The following is an 18,494-nucleotide window of genomic DNA, read 5'->3' as shown; positions in this document are numbered from 1 at the left end:
CTTGACTGCAGCTGTTAGTCACCGCCCACCCCCCACCCCCCACCCTCCTCTCGTCCTCTCTCCAGGTGAAGCGCAGTTCATCTCGAACGAAGCTCTCGTGCAGAGCGCACATTGAGGGCGAGCTCTAATTCTGAAAAAAAAACCAAAAAAAAAAAACCGGAAGCACCGTCCTCCCTCCTGCCAGCTGGTCCTGGGCAGCTTGACCGCAGTGCTGCTCGAAGCTGCTATCTTCCTCTGACAGCCGTAGAGAGAGAAACATCTCGTCCTCAGCATGGCATCCGAAGAGCTGGCTAGGAAGCTGCAGTCACGACTGATCGTTACGGAGGATGGAGAGCCGAGGCCGGAGCCCGAACACAGGTCGGTCCGACCCAAAACACAGGAGCCCGAGGCAGCCTGCAGCGACTCGTTCTCCGAACTGTCCGCCAAACTGACACGCAGGTTGGACATCAATGAGGGCAACACTGCTCCCAGACCGACCCGCGTTTTCAACCCCTACACGGAGTTCAAGGAGTTCTCCCGTAAGCAGATTAAGGACATGGAGACGATGTTCAAACGGTGAGGCTAAAGCTAACGTCCATTTCTCGGTCCATCTCTGCACGTGACAGCACGTCCGACGTGTTTACTTGTAATCGTGGGGATTGGGACTGAATGAGCATGCATGGCCGGAGGCTCATGGTCACATTTGGCTGCTGTTGTTGACCTGAAAGCCTCCAGGTGAGAGACTGCTACTCTCTGCAGGCCCCTCTGCGCTGTCAGCTGGCATTCCGTCCATGTAGTGTTGTGTCGTGATCAGAGAGATGTGGGTGACCCTGCAGACTCTGACATGCCATGCATCTCCAACTAAGCTAGAGGCTTTAGGTTTATTGACGACCACATCAGTCCCACATTTGTCAGTGAAAGGCTCATGTAATGATTCAAAGATAAATCTGACTACATAAATAATAGAGTGAATTCAATTATTTTTGAAATCCTCAATATATCACTCGTGTTATTTTTCTCTATAATATTCGTTTTAAGGTATATTACCTTAATCACCAGTTAACATGAAGATTAATCAATTAATTATTTGGTTTCCAAAATAGTGAAAAATGGCTGTAACAAATCCAAGATGACAGGTTCAAATAAAAGGATCAACAGTCCAAAACCTGGAGATATAGGCTATACAAGACAAAGAAATGCAGCCAATACTCACAACTGAGATGCTGGAATGAGTGAATGAGTAATTAATTAATGGCTGTAGCTGGATTTTTATTCCATTTATGATAATTGTATCAGCTCAAAATCATTAGTTTAGAATTTCACCTTGCAATACGGTAGATCAGACTGGGAGCCAGAGGAGGCCTGTTATTTGAAAAACAAAGTACAGTCTTTGCTGGGACAGTAAAGTCCACACAGAAGTTGATGTGTGCCCATCAATGTCCTCTCCATGGGGCTCGCAGAGTGCTCGCCAGTCCTCAGTAAAATAACAGTATGCACATGCACACAGCAGAGAGCGTGTTTTGCTGTTGCTGTGAGGACATTTCTGTCACATTTCCATCCAAAATAAGTTAAATCCTCTGGGTCTTAACCTCAACAGATGGTGGGAGGATATGTAGGCTGTTGTGCGGAATTCGTGTGCTTGGCTTGTACCTTCAACATGTCACAGGCAAGGCCAAACCTAAGTGTAATTACACAGGTTTACTAAAAAATGGAGAAAAGGAGAGAGGATGGTCTTTTCTCACAGTTTGGAGTCTCTGGGTAAATAATCAAACAACTAGGTGACATAATTATTGTCACAGGCTAAAGATGGTTTCTAGTAGAAATGGCAGAGCTGACATTTGCCAGAACTTTGAAGTGTTACTGATGGCTCTCGAATGTAGTAAGTCATGTGACTTATTATGCACCTCTTACATCTTCTCAGGATCCTGCTATGCTGTAGTGCTTGTCTGTCACAATGTTTACTTAGCTGTGATACTGTGGATGGTCTATATCATCACTGAGGGCTGATCTGTGGCTGATTATTTGGGTATAGTATCATTTAACCTCGTGCAATGAAGCACAGTCTTTTTTTTTATCATGTGCAGTCCACCATTACAGGCCCATAGTGTATTCTTTGGAAAGTAAATGCTAATTAAATCACTGATCAGAAAACACTCACAACTAAACTATGCAACTAAGATTCATGTTAAGCTTGGGCAGGTAGCCTAGTGTAGTGTGGTCATACCATACAATAGACCAGAAACTACCTTGATGTGGATTTCGTGATGTCAGATCAATTTCTGCTGTTTGCCATGCTGTTAGCCTTCATGATATGTTTTACTTACTTGCTGCACAAATTGTCCACTCAGGTTGACAGAAGCAGGGTGATCTGTTTTGTGTGCCAAATTTAAATGGAGGTCCAATTTTGGAAAGCACACATTAATGAGCCAGTTCGCTAACAAAGACCACGTCAATAAAGTTGTTGATTTTGAAAGGTTTGAAAGAGGATATAGGGATGAGGGTTGAGGGATGTAGAGATGAGGGTTGAGGGATGAAGGGATGAGGGTAGGATAAGGGCATTGAGACTCAGGGTGGGGGAGTGGTCTCATCTATCATCTGGTAGCTAAGATCCCCAAAAAACATACTTCAGATGGTGAGATGCATGTGAGCGTTTCGTATGTCATTCAGGTTGTTGCGGTTGCAGGTGAGGTATGCTGAAGAAGACTAGCGACCAAGGATTTTGATGATATGGCCTGGAACTCCCTGCCTAGAGGCGGATGAGGCGGCTCCAGTGTGAAATGAATACCCAGGGCAAAGAAGACCTTACGAAGACCTTTGATTAACATGCTGATATGGGTGTGAGACAAGGCTGGACATAGTGCACCTGTGATTCCAGTTATGTATACCTGACCAGGGGGAGATTTAATCCTGAGAATTGAATGGGCAAACATGAGGAAGCTGGTGAGGGTCAGGACGTTGGAATGAAAGACCATGTGCAGCGTGGAAAACTTTGAGGCAGCTCCATCAGATCAGGTGGGACAAGAGCATGCGGTGAGTAACACTGTTGAGGATGGCATCATGGGAAGCGGTAACCAATTGATCTAGCTGTGGAGTCAGTTGAAGATCGTGGCTGAAAACGGTCGGACTGGGGTTGGACAGAGGTTGGAGGCTCGTGCCAATTGTCTGAATTTCTGGAACGAGAAGCAGGACAGTGAATCAGCAATTGAGTTGACGATTTTGTGATCTGGGTTGTGGAAGGCTCGGATAATGAACTGGTGCTGGGCCAAAACCAGGGTGAGTCTCCGTACAAACTGCATCATGTCTAGACAATGTGATCATCCGTTGTTGATGAATGTGCTGTTGTCAGAGTGGATGGCAATGGTCTTTTTTGACCATTCGTACCCCCAAATAATGGCTGCTATGACGACTGGATAGATTTCACACATGGCAGAGGAGGGAGCAAGAGCAGAGAACTCTGCGGGCCATGGGCTGAGAACCACCTGTCGCCGTAGTAGCTGCAGAAATCGATGGAAGGGGCTGCATCTGTGAACGGCTGGATGCCATTCCAGGAGGAGAGGAACTGGTGCCTCAGTTTGAGCTCCATCTTACATGGGTCACCTAGTGAAACGTGGTCATGGAGAGATGAAACTGGCTGTGGAGAGGAAGTGTGACATGAATGATCAACCTTGGGGGATGATGCGGATGGTTTAGTTGAGTTGGCCTCGCAGCGAGAGAAGTTGCCGCTTGGTGCATCTGTGAGCCAATCCACAAATTTGAAATTAAGTTAAATGAATGAATGAAATGCAGATTATTTTCTCAGTAGGTAGGGATGTGCCAGGACCCTCAGTTTTTCTGAGGGGAGGGGAACTCCCAGTTCATGGAATGCCGAAGTCAAAACTGTTGAGACCATGTGCTGGGTGAGAAGAGGATGGAGGAAAAACGGTGAGAAAGTCGTCAAGGAGATGATTGATATATGGGAGCTTGTAGTTGTTTATCAAAATTCAGCAGAGTGCTTGAGATACCGAGTCAAATATGTTTGGGCTGCTCTTACACCCACGCTGTGAGGTGCACAGCAAAATAGTAAGTGCCCTTCCTCAGGATGCCGAAAAGATTCCAGTAGTCAGGGTGGATGGGATGGACTTGGGAGGCACTGGTGATGTATACTTTGGACAACCAGGCTCCTCTGGCTACAAGACGGATGAGGGAGATGGTGTGGTCAATGGTAGTATAATGCATGGAGAGGTCTGGGCTCGGAATGAGGCTGTTGATGCTTGGGATGGAAGAGCCACTGGGTGAAGAATGGTCTATGATGAGTCCCAGAGTATTTCCTTGGTGCTATGCTGATTGAACTGACTCTGAAGGTGGGAAAAGGAGGACTGGAAAAAGGACAGATCATGAATCCTTCTGTAACTTCTCTGGCCCAAAGTTTGTCAATCGTGTTGGGCTCAGAGGTTGCTGATGTAAATTGTGGTAAATTGGCAATCGAGGGCATCTGGCTGGGTGTTGACTAGTCTAGGAGTGATAGAAGGTGGGGGGCAGCAGAGGGCAGGTTGCAAAAAAATGTCAGGGCTTTGTTTATTTGGAGTTGGGACATAAGGGATGGAGGCTGTGAGGAAACATGTTGTAGCTGGATGTGAAGGTGCACTGCAGATTGCAGCTCAGGGAAGATCTAGCTGCAAAAAGATGTGTCATCTGTGGTCGGGGAAGGCGGATATATATCATATGGAAATCTCTGCTCCTCCTGGAGGTTTTAATATTTTTTTATTGCAACTGGTTTCCTCACATGACGCTTAGGGGTGGTACAGGGCAGTCTGTTCATTACGTTATTGAGGGGGATTTAATTACATCTAAGGATCTAGCAGTGACTCAGCTGGGATCAGCCACAGATCTGCCAGGGCCCCGACAGGGCCAAGCCAGCAATTCTAGAATACAGCATTCGAATGACTTAGTGGATGGAGACCATGAAGGGATTACCTTCAGCGCATTATCATATTAAAAAACACATTAACATTTGAACTGTGAGGTTTTTAGAGAGGGCTCTGCAACAAGAGCACCATGTATATTCCAAAACATTTCTTTAAACACACCAAGACTCAAACACAAAATACAATCTAACTGTATATAATTGAAGGGGGGAGAGGGGGTACTTGTGAATATGAAAGAGGGAAGACTAAAATCAAAACCTGTTCATCAACAAGGTTTAACCGTTGCTTAGCCATATACACAGTTACGCTATGCAGTGCTATATACACTCAGTTAAGAATAAGAATCAGAATCAGAATATCCTATGGTGTAAATATTTATTTCATAAATATCCTATGGTGTAAATATTTATTTCATTTCATCACAACCATATATTTATATTTATATTTATTTTTGTCTTTTCTATTGCTTTGTTTTTTTTCACTCTCCCTGTTTATATTGTTGCTGCTGTAACAAGAAAATTTCCCCCTATGGGGGATCAAATAAAGAAAGTCTCAAGTCTCAAGAATCAGAATTACTTTAATAATTTCCAGGGGGAAATTGCGTTTTGTTACACACAGCTCCAAAAGAATAAGAATAAGAATAAACTTCAAACACAAAGTAAAATATAAATATATAAAAGTATGAATATAAAAAGATGTATTAAAAATTATTATTACAAATTATTACACAGAGGTAAATTACTGCACCAGGTGAGTCCAGTCTTTTAATAATAATTATAATAACAATAATAGCACTACTAATAAAAATATATAACATGCACAATCATAGTAAGGCTCTGTACTATATAATACCAATAATACTACTACCACTACTACTACTACCAACAATAATATATAACAGCATGTACACTCAGAGTGAGAAGATGTATTATATAATACTAATAATACTACCACTACTAATAGTAATAACATACAACAACATGTACACTCAGAGTGAGGAGTTGTATAGATTAATGGCCACAGGCAGGAATGATTTCCTGTGGCGCTCTGTAGTGCATCGTGGTACAATTAGTCTGGCACTGAAAGAACTCCTATATCTAATCAACACTTCATGGAGTGGGTTGGACACATTGTCCAAAATAGCTCCCACTTTGTGAAGCATTCTTCTCTCTGACACCACCGTCAGAGAGTCGAGCTTCACTCCCACTTTTTATTGGTAATATTTTTTTAAGACGTTCTCTCTCCAATACATGCTGGTTGGAGAGTGATCTTGTCATCTTTTTGCTGTGAAAGAACTACTTTAACTCTGCCGGGTGCAGTAAACGTATGGCCGTTGGTAGCCGTTTTGTCTACACGAGTGATCAGCTGATCGCTCTGAAACCTGCTGGCATCCTGACCACAAGATCTTCACAAATTCCAGAAGAATTGTGGAGGAAAACACACCGAGGTTGCAGAGGAAAGAAGAACCAGCGGAGGAGAGAAACCATAGGGAGTCAACGGAGGCGTATGGAGGAAAAGAAATATAAACCCTGTCTCCCCATCGTTACTATGGGCAACGTGCGATCGCTGGTAAACAAGATGGAGGAGCTAACAGCATTAGTCAGGAGTCCGATGGAGTACCGGGAGTGTAGTCTAATGTGCTTTATGGAGACATGGCTGCATCAGGACATCCCCGACGACAATGTTTCCATTGACGGCTTTCAAACTGTTCGGGCCAACAGGGACTGCACCAGGAGCGGTAAGCGGAAAGGAGGGGGGCTTGCTGTTCTGGTGAACAACAGGTGGTGCAGTCCTGCTAATATTACTATCAAGGAGCACATCTGCAGCCCGGACATTGAACTGTTTGCTGTTGGTCTTCGCCCATGTTGCCTGCCACGGGAGTTTTCACATGTTGTCATGGTGACTGTTTACATTCCTCCTTCTGCCAACCCGACTTCGGCGTGTGACGTCATCCACTCCGCCATAGCTCGGTTACAGACTCTACACCCGAGTGCATTCATTGCTATCTCGGGTGACTTCAACCATGTCACCATGTCAAAAGCACTGCCCAACTTCACACAGTACGTGAACTGTTTCACCAGAGAGGAGAGGATCCTGGACTGTGCATACAGCTCCTCTCCCCTCCCCCCTCTGGGCAGGTCTGACCACAATCTCATACACCTCAGTCCCACTTATTTGCCTCTGGTTAAAAGACAGCCTGTGACCATAAAGACAATGAGGAGATGGTCGGAAGAGGTGTATGTGGAACTGCAGGGATGTTTTGAGGTCACAGACTGGCAGGCACTCTGTGAGCCAAATGGAGAAGACATCGACGGGCTCACAGAGTGCATCACGGACTATATCAACTTCTGTGTTGACTCCATTGTTCCAGTAGAGACTGTTCACTGTTACCCAAACAACAAGCCGTGGGTAACAAAGGACATCAAGGCCCTCCTGAATGATAAGACGAGGGCTTTCAGGGCTGGCAACAAGGAAGAGATGAGAAACACACAGAGACACCTGAAGCACAAGATCAGAGAGGCTAAGGAGGAATATAGGAAGAAGTTGGAGCGGAAACTCCAGCAAAATAACAACAGAGAGGGATGAGAACAATCACTGGTTTTAAGTCAGCTGGCAACAGTGGAGTTGAAGGCAGTGTGGAATGGGAAGTTGGGTTTCACTTAAAATATACTTACGTATCCCAATCCAATCAAAAACATTGATGTATCGTGACTCCCGCCCCTTTTGCGAGTCTGAAACTACCATTTTGCTAATTGGCCGTCAATCAAACAGTTCATGCAGTCAAGCTTGATGTGTAGCTGGAGTCCGGACTAGTGCAGATCCACTCCAAACATGAGCACCGCTAAGAAGCGAAAGTCGTACAATTTTCACGAAGAATGGGAAACAGAATTTTGCTTTACCAACGTCAATGGCAAGTGCATGTGCGTGTACCTCTGTGAGTCAGCCTTTTCTGACATGAATGTCATGAAGTCAAAGTTCAGGACAAGACTGACTGATGAACATTTAGCTGACTGTATCAGGGTAAACTTGAGTGGATACACTCCACAGTACACCTCTCTTGTTAGCTCCATGCAGTGTCAAACGTCCCACTGAATTGGTATGTGCCCAATGTAAATGAATGTGTCTAGTTCAGATAATAACAAAATGTTGTACCTGTTTTTTTTTTTTTTTGAGGCAACATTTTTGTTCAGGCTTTCATCTGTGATTTGATATTCAGGTGTTCACTCATATAAACCATTTATTAGCAACTTTTGTTAATGTTGAGGAGAATGTTGAGGCATTACATGTGATTCATTTTGTTTTGAATGAAAAATAATAATATTTCTACGAAATAAAAGTTGCGAAACAGGAGTAGCTCTCTGCTGTTTTACTTTTTTGAAAGTAGCTCACAGAAGGAAAAAGGTTGGAGACCCCTGCCCTACAGACACTACCATCAACACCTCGATTGTTCTGCCCCCAACAACACCTACTCCACTCTCTCCCCCTCACCCTCCTTGCAGCCTCTCATCTTCAAGGGAAGGCCACTCTCTCACCTCTATCCCCACCCCCTCACCCCCATCTTCAGTGACTATCACGGCTGAAGATGTTAGAAGACAGCTGGGGAAACTCCACTTTGGCAAGGATGCAGGCCCTGATGGTGTCAGCCCCAGGGTGCTCAAAACCTGTGCCATCCAGCTCTGTGGAGTTCTTCAGCATGTCTTCAACATGAGCTTGAGTCTGCGGAGGGTCCCGATGATGTGGAAGACGTCCTACCAAGTTCCTCTGCCGAAGAAGCCGCGCCCTGGTGACTCTAAGGACTACAGACCTGTGGCGCTGACCTCCCACATCATGAAGACCGGCCCGTGGTCAAATCGTTTTTGGACCCCCTACAGTTCGCCTACCAGCCCCAACTTGGAATTGAGGATGCCATCATCTACCTGCTTGACCACGTCTACACTCACCTGGACAAGACGGCGAACACTGTGAGAGTCATGTTTTTTGACTTCTCCAGTGCTTTCGACTCCATCAGCCCAGGTCTACTGGGTGAGAAGATGTCAGCGATGCAGGTGGACCCCACCCTCGTGTCCTGGGTTGTGGACTATCTGACTGGCAGACCACAGTATGTGCGCCTGAAACGCTGTGTGAGTCTGAGTGGTCAGCAACACCGGGGCCCCACAGGGGACTGTCCTCTCTCCTTTCCTCTTCACCCTCTACACCACGGACTTCAACTACTGCACGGAGTCCTGTCATCTCCTGTATCAGCAAGGGTGATGAGGTTGAGTACAGGGCTGTTGTGGACAACTTTGTCACATGGTGTGAGCAGAACCATCTACAGCTCAATGTGACAAAGACAAAGGAACTGGTGGTGGATCTGAGGAGGACCAAGGTGCCTGTGTCCCCTGTTTTCATTCAGGGGGTCAGTGTGGACATTGTTGAGGATTATAAGTACTTGGGGGTACACATTGATAACAAACTGGACTGGGGGAGGAACACTGATGCGCTTTATAGGAAGGGCCTATTTTCTGAGGCGGTTGAGGTCCTTCAACATCTGCAGGACTATGCTCAGGATGTTCTATGAGTCTGTGGTAGCCAGTGCTATCTTCTATGCTGTGTTATGCTGGGGCAGTAGGCTGAGGGTAGAGGATGTCAATAGACTGAACAGACTGATCGAGAAACTTGGTTCAGGCAGGGCTTGGTGTCGCTGCCATGAAAAAGGTGGTCTGGCTGGGCTAGAAGAGTAAGCTGCAGGCCTGGAACTGGACTCTCAGGGGTCCTGGTGAGATGAGGTGCACCTCTTTACTAGTCTCCAGCAGAGCCCAAGGTGAAACAGAGCTGGACTCTCAGGGGTCCAGAGAAGACGATGTGCGAGGGAGCCAAGCTGGACCCTCAAGGGTCCAGAGGAGAGGTGAGAGAGAGCCAAGCTGCACCCTCCATTTGTTCTTTGGTAGTTAGCTGCTCATTGCAGATTTCCTAATGTGCTCCTTTTGCCTTCGAAAATCAATTGGTAGACTTAGAGTCATGCCTGCTGGTGCTTAATAAACTTAGTTCAGGCAGGACTTTGCGTCAAGCCATTGACCTGAGGATGTCAGGCATCTAATGACATGGTGGAAGTCTCCAAAACTGTCCAATGACGTATGTATGTTTAGAATTCTTGGTTCATTTTGAATTTGTCAGTATGAACCCAAATTGGCTGGAACTAACAGGCAAGTAGGGATGAGCAACAGCCAGGTTGTTTCACTCCAAAGATCCTGAGGTGTCTGAATCTGGCTTCTCATCTGGGACCAGTTTGCCTTGGGAAAACTCACCTTACTATTCTGCAGGGACACAGAAACCCCTCCACCACAGTAACATACCACTTCCAAGTGAGGGAGTTCTAGTTAAATGGATTAGGGATTGTTGAGGGATAAGTGTTGCACCAGACTTTCTTTTGCCAGACTGAATTAAGTTTCTTTCACAGAGTGCATGGGCTTCCCCTTACATTCAGTGTTAGGCCCTTATGCATCAGAAAGCAGCCTGGAGTAGAACTGCTGCTCCTTAGCATCAAAATGAGCTTGTTAGGGTGGTTCAGATGTTTGACCATCAGGTACCATCGGGCTATCAGGTGCCAGGCCAAGTATAAATATCAGAGCACTAGCTAACTGTAGCCTCAGTTTGTGTTTGTAGTTTTTTTGTTTGTCTTTTCATTATGTTTTGATTAAGTATATGGAGTGTGTCTGTGTTCTCTGATGGAGAGAGAGACATTGTGGGGTATGTGTGTGTTTATGTGTGTATGGTTTTTCTTACCATTTTAGAAATTCCAGTGGTGGTCCATCAGTTTGCAGTAGGATGGAGACATGCAGGTCCACTGCAGCTTATCTTTGTATACAAGTCGCCCTGTGTTGTGTTTTTAGATGTCACCATTTGATGTTTTTGTTTCTCTCTCAGGGTTCATGCTTATTAAGTGTCAGGAAACACACAAAACATTCACTGCAGGTTTTTTCAGCTTTACAATTTATCACAATTATGCAGTGGAAGTTTTCCTGCCAACATACATTCTTTCTTTATTTATTTTTTTGATATGTTCTGCCTCTTATTGGATAGTAACATAGATAGAGAGGATGACATGCAGCAAAGAGTCAAGGCCATATTCAAACTCGTGTTGCTGTGGCAATGACTCAGCCATAATAATACCAACGTATATTCTGTGGCTCAGAGGTAGAAGGGGGTTGTCCATCAATTGGTAGATTGGTAGTTTGATCCCTGACACCACCTCGAAGTGTCCTTGGGCAAGAAACTGAACCCTCAGTCTCCCCTGGTCTTTTCTCTTCTCATCAGTTTTTTTCTGTACATCTGGCTTAGGCACTGTGAAAAAACATTTGGCATTGCAAGTCTAATAATGTAGTAAGGAAAACCCTGAAATTTCAGCAGGACTAGAAAAAAAGCCTGAAAAATAGGTATAGGGATAGTTTGTTAAGGATAGGGATGTACTTACATCTGAATGAATCATGAGTCTATCACGACCCTCCCGAAAATGTGCCAGGAGTTGTTGAAACACAAAAGGTCCAACCTCTTCTTTTTCTTCTTTGGTGGACCTGAGGATGTCAATAAGGACTCTCCCACATAGCCTGGTTGAGGTGAAATATGCCAAAACAGTGTTAGATTTAAGTGGGATAATTTTAGGATAATTTTAAACCTTGTGCTAGTTATCTTTAATTCTCATGCTCAGGACAAAATAATGCTGTATGGAGTGCAATGAAGTCAACCTGAGACAAAGACAAAAATAATCTAATAATAAAGTATGTAAACTTCAAATTTACAGTAGTTTGCTATGGAGGTGCAGGATGCATCGCTGCGCACAGCTGTTAACTGTATGGAGAGATCTAGTTTATTGTGAAATCATGATGTATTTTTGTGTTCAAATATCTGCAATACTACACAACACTACACAATACTAATACAAAATTTCTAAATTTATCATATGCACTTTTGTTGGTGCTGTATATGAATTTTCAAATATGAATCTTTTATGCACCTTCCTCACACACACACACACACACACACACACACACACACACACACTTTTTCACATCTCTTTTTGTTTTGTATGTGACTAAAACACAACCTGAAGTACATCAATTCTTACTTATACTTTGGTAATAAATTTATTGAAGCAACAAAAAAAAATCTGAGGAGCCACTTGGGAGCCGAAAGAGCCGGCTCTTTTTAGGGAGCCGACCCAAAAGAGCCGGCTCTCTAAAAAGAGCTGAAATTCCCATCACTAGTCTTTACAGGAGTAAAAGAGACTGCCAAGTGCAGGAAACGTGATATGTAGCGCTGCTCGTTTCACCAGAGCTGCTTGTTAATTGGCAGATTCTTAGGTTGGATCTCTTTTAAAAAAAAGATTTCCCAAATGTACAGTATGTGAGGTTCAGGTAGGTTTTCCATGAGATTGACACCAAAACCCAGATAGCACAGGGGGCTGCTGTGGCTCAAAGATAGAGCAGGTCACCTACCAATCAGAAGATTGGAAGTTTGATCCCTGGCTCTGCCTCCAGTGTGGGTGAATGTGAATGTACTGTCTAACTGAGTAGTTGAAAAGATACAATGCTATTCAAGTACAGTCCATTTTGCAATTTTGAAACCAGTTTCAGAAATGTTCATACAGTGGCAAATGCCAGCGGTTGTTTGTTACAGTGACAAAACATGGAAATATGAAAACATAATCACTGTATGAGTTAATATTGGGCTCTGTTGACCGTCATCATGCCCAGTTGGGCCTAAGACTGTAGATTTTGTGGTTTGCAGGTATGACACTGGTAAAGATGGCTTCATTGACCTGATGGAGCTGAAGCTGATGATGGAGAAACTGGGAGCTCCACAGACCCACCTGGGCCTCAAGAACATGATCAAAGAGGTAGACGAAGACTTCGATGGCAAGCTGAGCTTCAGAGAGGTAAGACGGCGGCTTCAGTAGTGTGTCTTGTTACTGTGCTGTGTGGCTTTTAGTGATGCTGCGAGCGATTTCACACGTCACGATAACTAACCACCATCTAGCGTCATCAAACTACCATCATCACACTGAAAGAAATAACTCTTAAGATTTACTTGAAAAAATCCTCTTAACAAGCACTCAAAATTTTTAGCTACCACAATACTAATTGTGCAATATAATTTTAAATAAATAAACACTGAGAACATCAAGATATTGAGTAAAATTTGATATCTGTAATATTTAGTCATTAATTTTCTATTTAAAAAGTAGATTTTATCACATTTTGTCTGTTTGATAATTGTAATTACTAAGTTGTACAATGTTACATTACCTAATATAATTATGTAAATGTTGCAAACTTTTTAAACTATATTACTGAATAAAAGTAATAATCACACAACTAAAACATTAGAACATTGCAATAAAATCTTAGCAGCCGTAAATGTTGATAATGATCGGCATTAATAAGCAACACATGTATACTTCCAATGGGTGGTCATCTTTGCTCCAAGTAAAAAAACTAGTGTATCACTGACAACTTAAAATGTGTTTTGACCCCTTGTAGCATGAGGGCATATCGCATGAGAAAAAAGGTGAGGATTTAACCTGACAAAATACATGGTTTTGACATGACCAACATTTTAAACAGCTACATTTCTAACATTAACATAATAATTGTTTTGTTCAATTAAAGTGTTGAAGCACTCAGAAGCAAGGAAAGTACAACATTTAAATCCATTAGGTCAAAACATTTGCTTAAAGCCATTCAAAGAGGACATACAGTATTATCCCCCTTTTGAATCATGAAACATCTGTGCCATGCTTTGGTCAAAATCTAATTTGGATCAAGCACTAGAAGAGGACTGGGTTGGCTTATTTCACATTTTGTAGGTCAGTGGATACTCCAGATACCCAGGTATATGTGCAAAAATACTGAAGAAGTGGGTTTCGTTACATACTCTCTTTTACAATTACAAGACACAGAATACATTTTAAAACTTTAAAAAAGTGCATTTAAGACAATTTTCAGCTTCCAGGGAGGGCTAAACTGAACTCGAAGGCAACCTGCAAATTGTCCTCAAGGGTGCAACCATGACATCATCACTTTGGCCCTAAATGACCGGTTTTGGCAGGTGTCTTACAAATCATAGTTTCTAAAGACCAAGGCAGTCAAAGTCCCCTGCTATAGCAGTATTACTGCATCCTGTTAATATCTCCTTTCCTTCAATAAGGATGGAAACATCTACTGGTTCTTCTCCATCAGAACCATAGACGACCAGGATCTTGATAATGTGTGGCAATGGGTGGCATCACCATGGTTGTCCAGCAAAAAATTCACAAGAAAAATGTAGACAATTAATTTGTAAACCCTTTAATTCAGAGTATTATATACATATACATACTTTGACTCAAGCATGACTTTTGTGTACTTTTTACAACATTGCTTTTACTTCTTTATAAGGGGCTAGCATGTCTATACTTAAACTGCAATATTCAATATCAAATACTTTAATTGTTATCAGATACTGAAGTACAATGCGCATGTTATGTATGTATATACTATATATGAGAGGTCAACTGATTATTACCCTGTCTGATTATTTGATCAGCATTTTCACAACTTGGAATCAGTTTTTTTCTGCTGAATTACTGTACTTTTACAGTTTCATTGTGTCTTTGTCCTTAACCATATCTGTTGATGTTAGAGTGAAGAATTGGTTATCAAAGTCTTTGTCCAGGCACATAACAGTGAAGCTCCCTTGGAGATTAAAATTATCCTGAGCATTTTTGAAACTAGTATACAAGTAGAGTCACACAAGTCAGTAGCATTACCTCTGCTCCATTCTCACTCATATATCACTGTCATTGATGCAGCTGACTATACAGCACGGCAACTCAAACTATGCAAAGGAGGTAGAATGACTTACCAAATACATTCAGTGCTGGTGAGGGTGCTCTTGTCATGCTCACCAGAAACATATAGATATTGATTCACATACTACATATGACATGGCCAGATTTTGATCCAAATGAGTCAGCAACTTCTCCCGAAGCAGCTTCAGTGTGTGAATATGTGTCAAAGAATAGTCTCCTCCAACCTAGATTCCTCCTGTATGAAAGATGTGTGAATGGGTGAATGAGGAGGTGATGGAAAAACTCTTTGAGTAGTCGCAATAACTAGAAAGGTGCTACATAAATACAGACCATTTACCATTTAAATGCATACTGAAAATATTAACTATTCATTCATATTTTGTGCCATTTCTTTCATAGTATGTACAGACTGGGTAGACTAATGTTTTCTAAAGCAATCTAACTTTTAAGAATTTAAAGAATTATCAGTAGTTGATTTACAATTAATTTAAAGATTTTATTATTTTTTGTGGCAATTCTAGTGCAGTTAAGTAATACAGCTTAAATGAATAGGCTTCAAATTAATCAATAATGAAATGCTTTCCTCTTTTTGAATAAATTTTGATTTCTATTTCTGTATGAGCATCATCATCATCATCATCATCATCATCATTCTGGTAATTAATTGCTGTTGATACCTCAGCTATTACATAAATTACTCTGTTTCTACAAAATGGTTGACTCACAAACAGTATACAATTCTAAGTATGCAATGAAGTCACCTGCCGCTTCACTTGCTGTTAAAACAATGAAACTAATGATTTATTTAATCTTCATTTAGATTTTAAATGGCTCTGAATACCTTTTTGAATGATCACAATTAAAGAGTTTGTCACATGACCTCTGATGTCACCCACTGACCCTCTTCTGCTGTTCGGCTTTTTCAACATTCTTCACATCATCCACAATTGTTTTACTGTAATGCCTCAAGGCACCAAATGATAGATAAATAAGATAAATAAATGCTTTATTAGTTACGATGTGTTTAGTAATGCAGTTAATCTGTCTCATATTAATGCAAAACATTTCTTCTTTCAGCCTTTTTGGGCAATTGACATGTGTGTTTGGGCATGCACACATGTGTGAACACAAACACAAGTCCATGAATATATTGTATATCAGTGTTTTCAGTGAAGTCTTGTTCTTCTTGGTCATAGTTGAGAAAGGGTTTATAACTGAAGGAGCTAAACAATGAGCACCACAAATACCATCATACTGGTGTTCTGGGCCAAAAGTGTTTGTGTTTGTGAAGAAAACATGAAGCATGAATCATTGCTAGATGATGTGTGACGTCTTTTGACCTACTTCATTCTTACTCAGTTCTACGTGTACTTATGGAACTTATGGCGTTTAGCCCTCGGTTACATAACACAACACAGTATCTGTGCACATCTGCATGCCTGCGACGGGCACTTGGCTACTGGCACAAATTACCATGGGAAAATTTCTAGTGATTATTCCATCCACGTTTTTTTTGCCAGGTTACAGCGACCCCAGCTTTACCAGTGGTATGCAAAAAGCTTCTTCTGGCTCGAGTTGCCATGACTTTTCTCACAGAACACAATGGCTTTTGCAAAAGTCACAAAACAATGTGACAAGGGAATGAATAGGGACTTGTTGTGACGTAGAAGATGTTTTGTGTGTGCATGGAAGTAGTTTTGGCAGAGAGGAAGAAAAAGTCCTAAAGGGAATAGAGGATGATGTTGAAGTGTATTTTCAAAAGTAATTTTTTTTTTTATACATCCAAAAGAATATTGCCATCTGCAATCAATGTACACCTCCCTCAGTAGCCTACGTGTTCTTTCTGCTATCGTATGAGCATGCTGCTCTGCAGAGCAATGGAGAGAAGGAGAGACATGTTCTCTGGTTTTACATCCCTCCTGTGAATACATTGATTATGGTGCAACCATCTAGGCCAACTTATGCCATTGTTTTGTAAAAGTTTGTGGACCGATATTAAAAAAAGGTTTGTTTGTCATGGAATGTGATGGTCTGAGTTGTGCTGACAAAGCAAGGTGAGCAGGTCTAAGTAGTTTGTGAACAACACTAAAATAAGGTTGAGAGTAAAGGAATGTACTCTTTTATTATCCCTCTACTGCAGTTACACTGTCATTTTGTAGGAAACACTCTGTAACCTTTACTGAGTGTGTGTTTCTTTCCTGCAGTTCCTGCTGATCTTCCGGAGAGCAGCGGCTGGAGAACTGCAGGAGGAGAGCGGTCTGATGGCTCTGGCCAGACTGTCTGAAATTGACGTCTCTACTGAAGGAGTGTTGGGGGCCAAAGACTTCTTTGAAGCTAAGGTACTCTCATTTACACTTTCGTATTATTCGAGTTACAACATTTCTTTTGGTCTTAACTTCTTTAGGGGCATCTTAAACATTGGTCTTCATTTCACTCCTTAATGATAACATTTTTACTCACCATATTTCTAGACCAATCAACAGTGGTAGGCATACATTTTATATTTTTAACATTTTAGATGTATGGATGTCCATCTGGGGCAGCATGATGGTTTGCTGGTTTGAACCTGGGGCATGTTCTCCCCGTGCTTGCGTGGTTTCTCTCCACGTACTCTGGCTTCCTCCCACAGACCAAAGACATGCAGGTTAGGTTAATTGGTGACTCAAAATTGGTGACTCAAAATCAAAAAATCACCTAGTGGAAAACCATAAAGGTCGAGGCGGGTCGAGTCGAGCCGAGTAGGTGCTAGTGGAAAAGCGCCATTAGTAATAGAAGTGGCTTCAATCGGTTTCATTGCCACAAATACAGTTGCTCTTTGACAAAATAAGAGTGTTTATAGTTAAGGTGGTTGGGAATGTGCGTATGTCACATGAAGTTAAACCCATTCATTAAGAATCAGTTAAAAAGGTAAAGTGAGGCCTAGTCTCAGACTAAAAGTATGGCAATTAAAAGCAGCTATGCAGGGCTTCCTGGGATTTAAGCATGATTTGTGTTAATGGAAAGGAACACTTTGATTTTGTGTGTTACCAGATGCAGGCTGCGTCTATGGGTAGCAAGTATGAGGCTGAAATTCGAGAGGAAAAAGAAGAGCGCAAGAGACAGGAAGTGGAAAAAAAACAGAGACAAGCCGCCTTCAAGCAGCTGCAGTCTACCTTCTGCTCATGACATGATACAGGAGGCAGGTCAAAATCCTAACATGCATAGTCAGTGTTACTGAGATTTTAGAAATGGCTTCACACTTACACTTTAACCAAACAGTGGCGCTCCAAAATTTGGCACTTTATAACAAAAGATACTTGAAAATACCTGATGACATGTCACAGGAGATGTTCGTTCATACCAGATCTTGTGCAATTGTTTTTATAGAAAACAATAAGGCAAAAACAGGGCATAAGATTTGTAAGGAAATATTTAGTGAACTCTCCAAATCCATTGTTTAGGCTAAATTAAGCTGTTTTTAGTATTTTTCTGCGTTTGTAAAACATTTTTAATTTCATGTTTTGTCATACAGTTTGGTCATGTTTTGTGTCACGTGAACGTTCATTTTCCCCTTGTTACATTGGGTGTCTACTTTCCAACCTGCAGTGTAATAAAAATAGTATAGTAATAGATATTAGTATGAATGACTGTATCATAACAACATAATACTAAGTATTAATATCACATAGTGTGGAAATATTTGTTTGTGGCAAATAAAGCCTTATGCAACTTTAGGAACTTTGAATCCTGACCCAGTTGACTGATCCAACACTAAACAGGTCATATAGTAAACATGTGACACAGTA

General features: G+C 42.1%; 1 protein-coding gene across 1 annotated transcript; it reads left to right on the top strand.

Annotated features, from left to right (window-relative positions):
• Positions 1–217: 217 nt before the first annotated feature.
• efhd1 (EF-hand domain family, member D1) lies at positions 218–18,481 on the top strand. Its single transcript, XM_070829639.1, has 4 exons — positions 218–555; positions 12,648–12,795; positions 16,914–17,048; positions 17,740–18,481. The coding sequence occupies exons 1-4, from the start codon at positions 272–274 to the stop codon at positions 17,872–17,874; spliced, it is 702 nt and encodes a 233-aa protein (XP_070685740.1). The 5' UTR covers positions 218–271; the 3' UTR covers positions 17,875–18,481.
• Positions 18,482–18,494: the final 13 nt, after the last annotated feature.

Source organism: Pempheris klunzingeri, chromosome 4 (genome assembly GCF_042242105.1).
Source record: "Pempheris klunzingeri isolate RE-2024b chromosome 4, fPemKlu1.hap1, whole genome shotgun sequence".
NCBI classification, from domain to species: domain Eukaryota; kingdom Metazoa; phylum Chordata; class Actinopteri; order Acropomatiformes; family Pempheridae; genus Pempheris; species Pempheris klunzingeri.
Note: the sequence above shows the minus strand (reverse complement) of the source record. Positions and strands in the feature narration are given on the sequence as shown.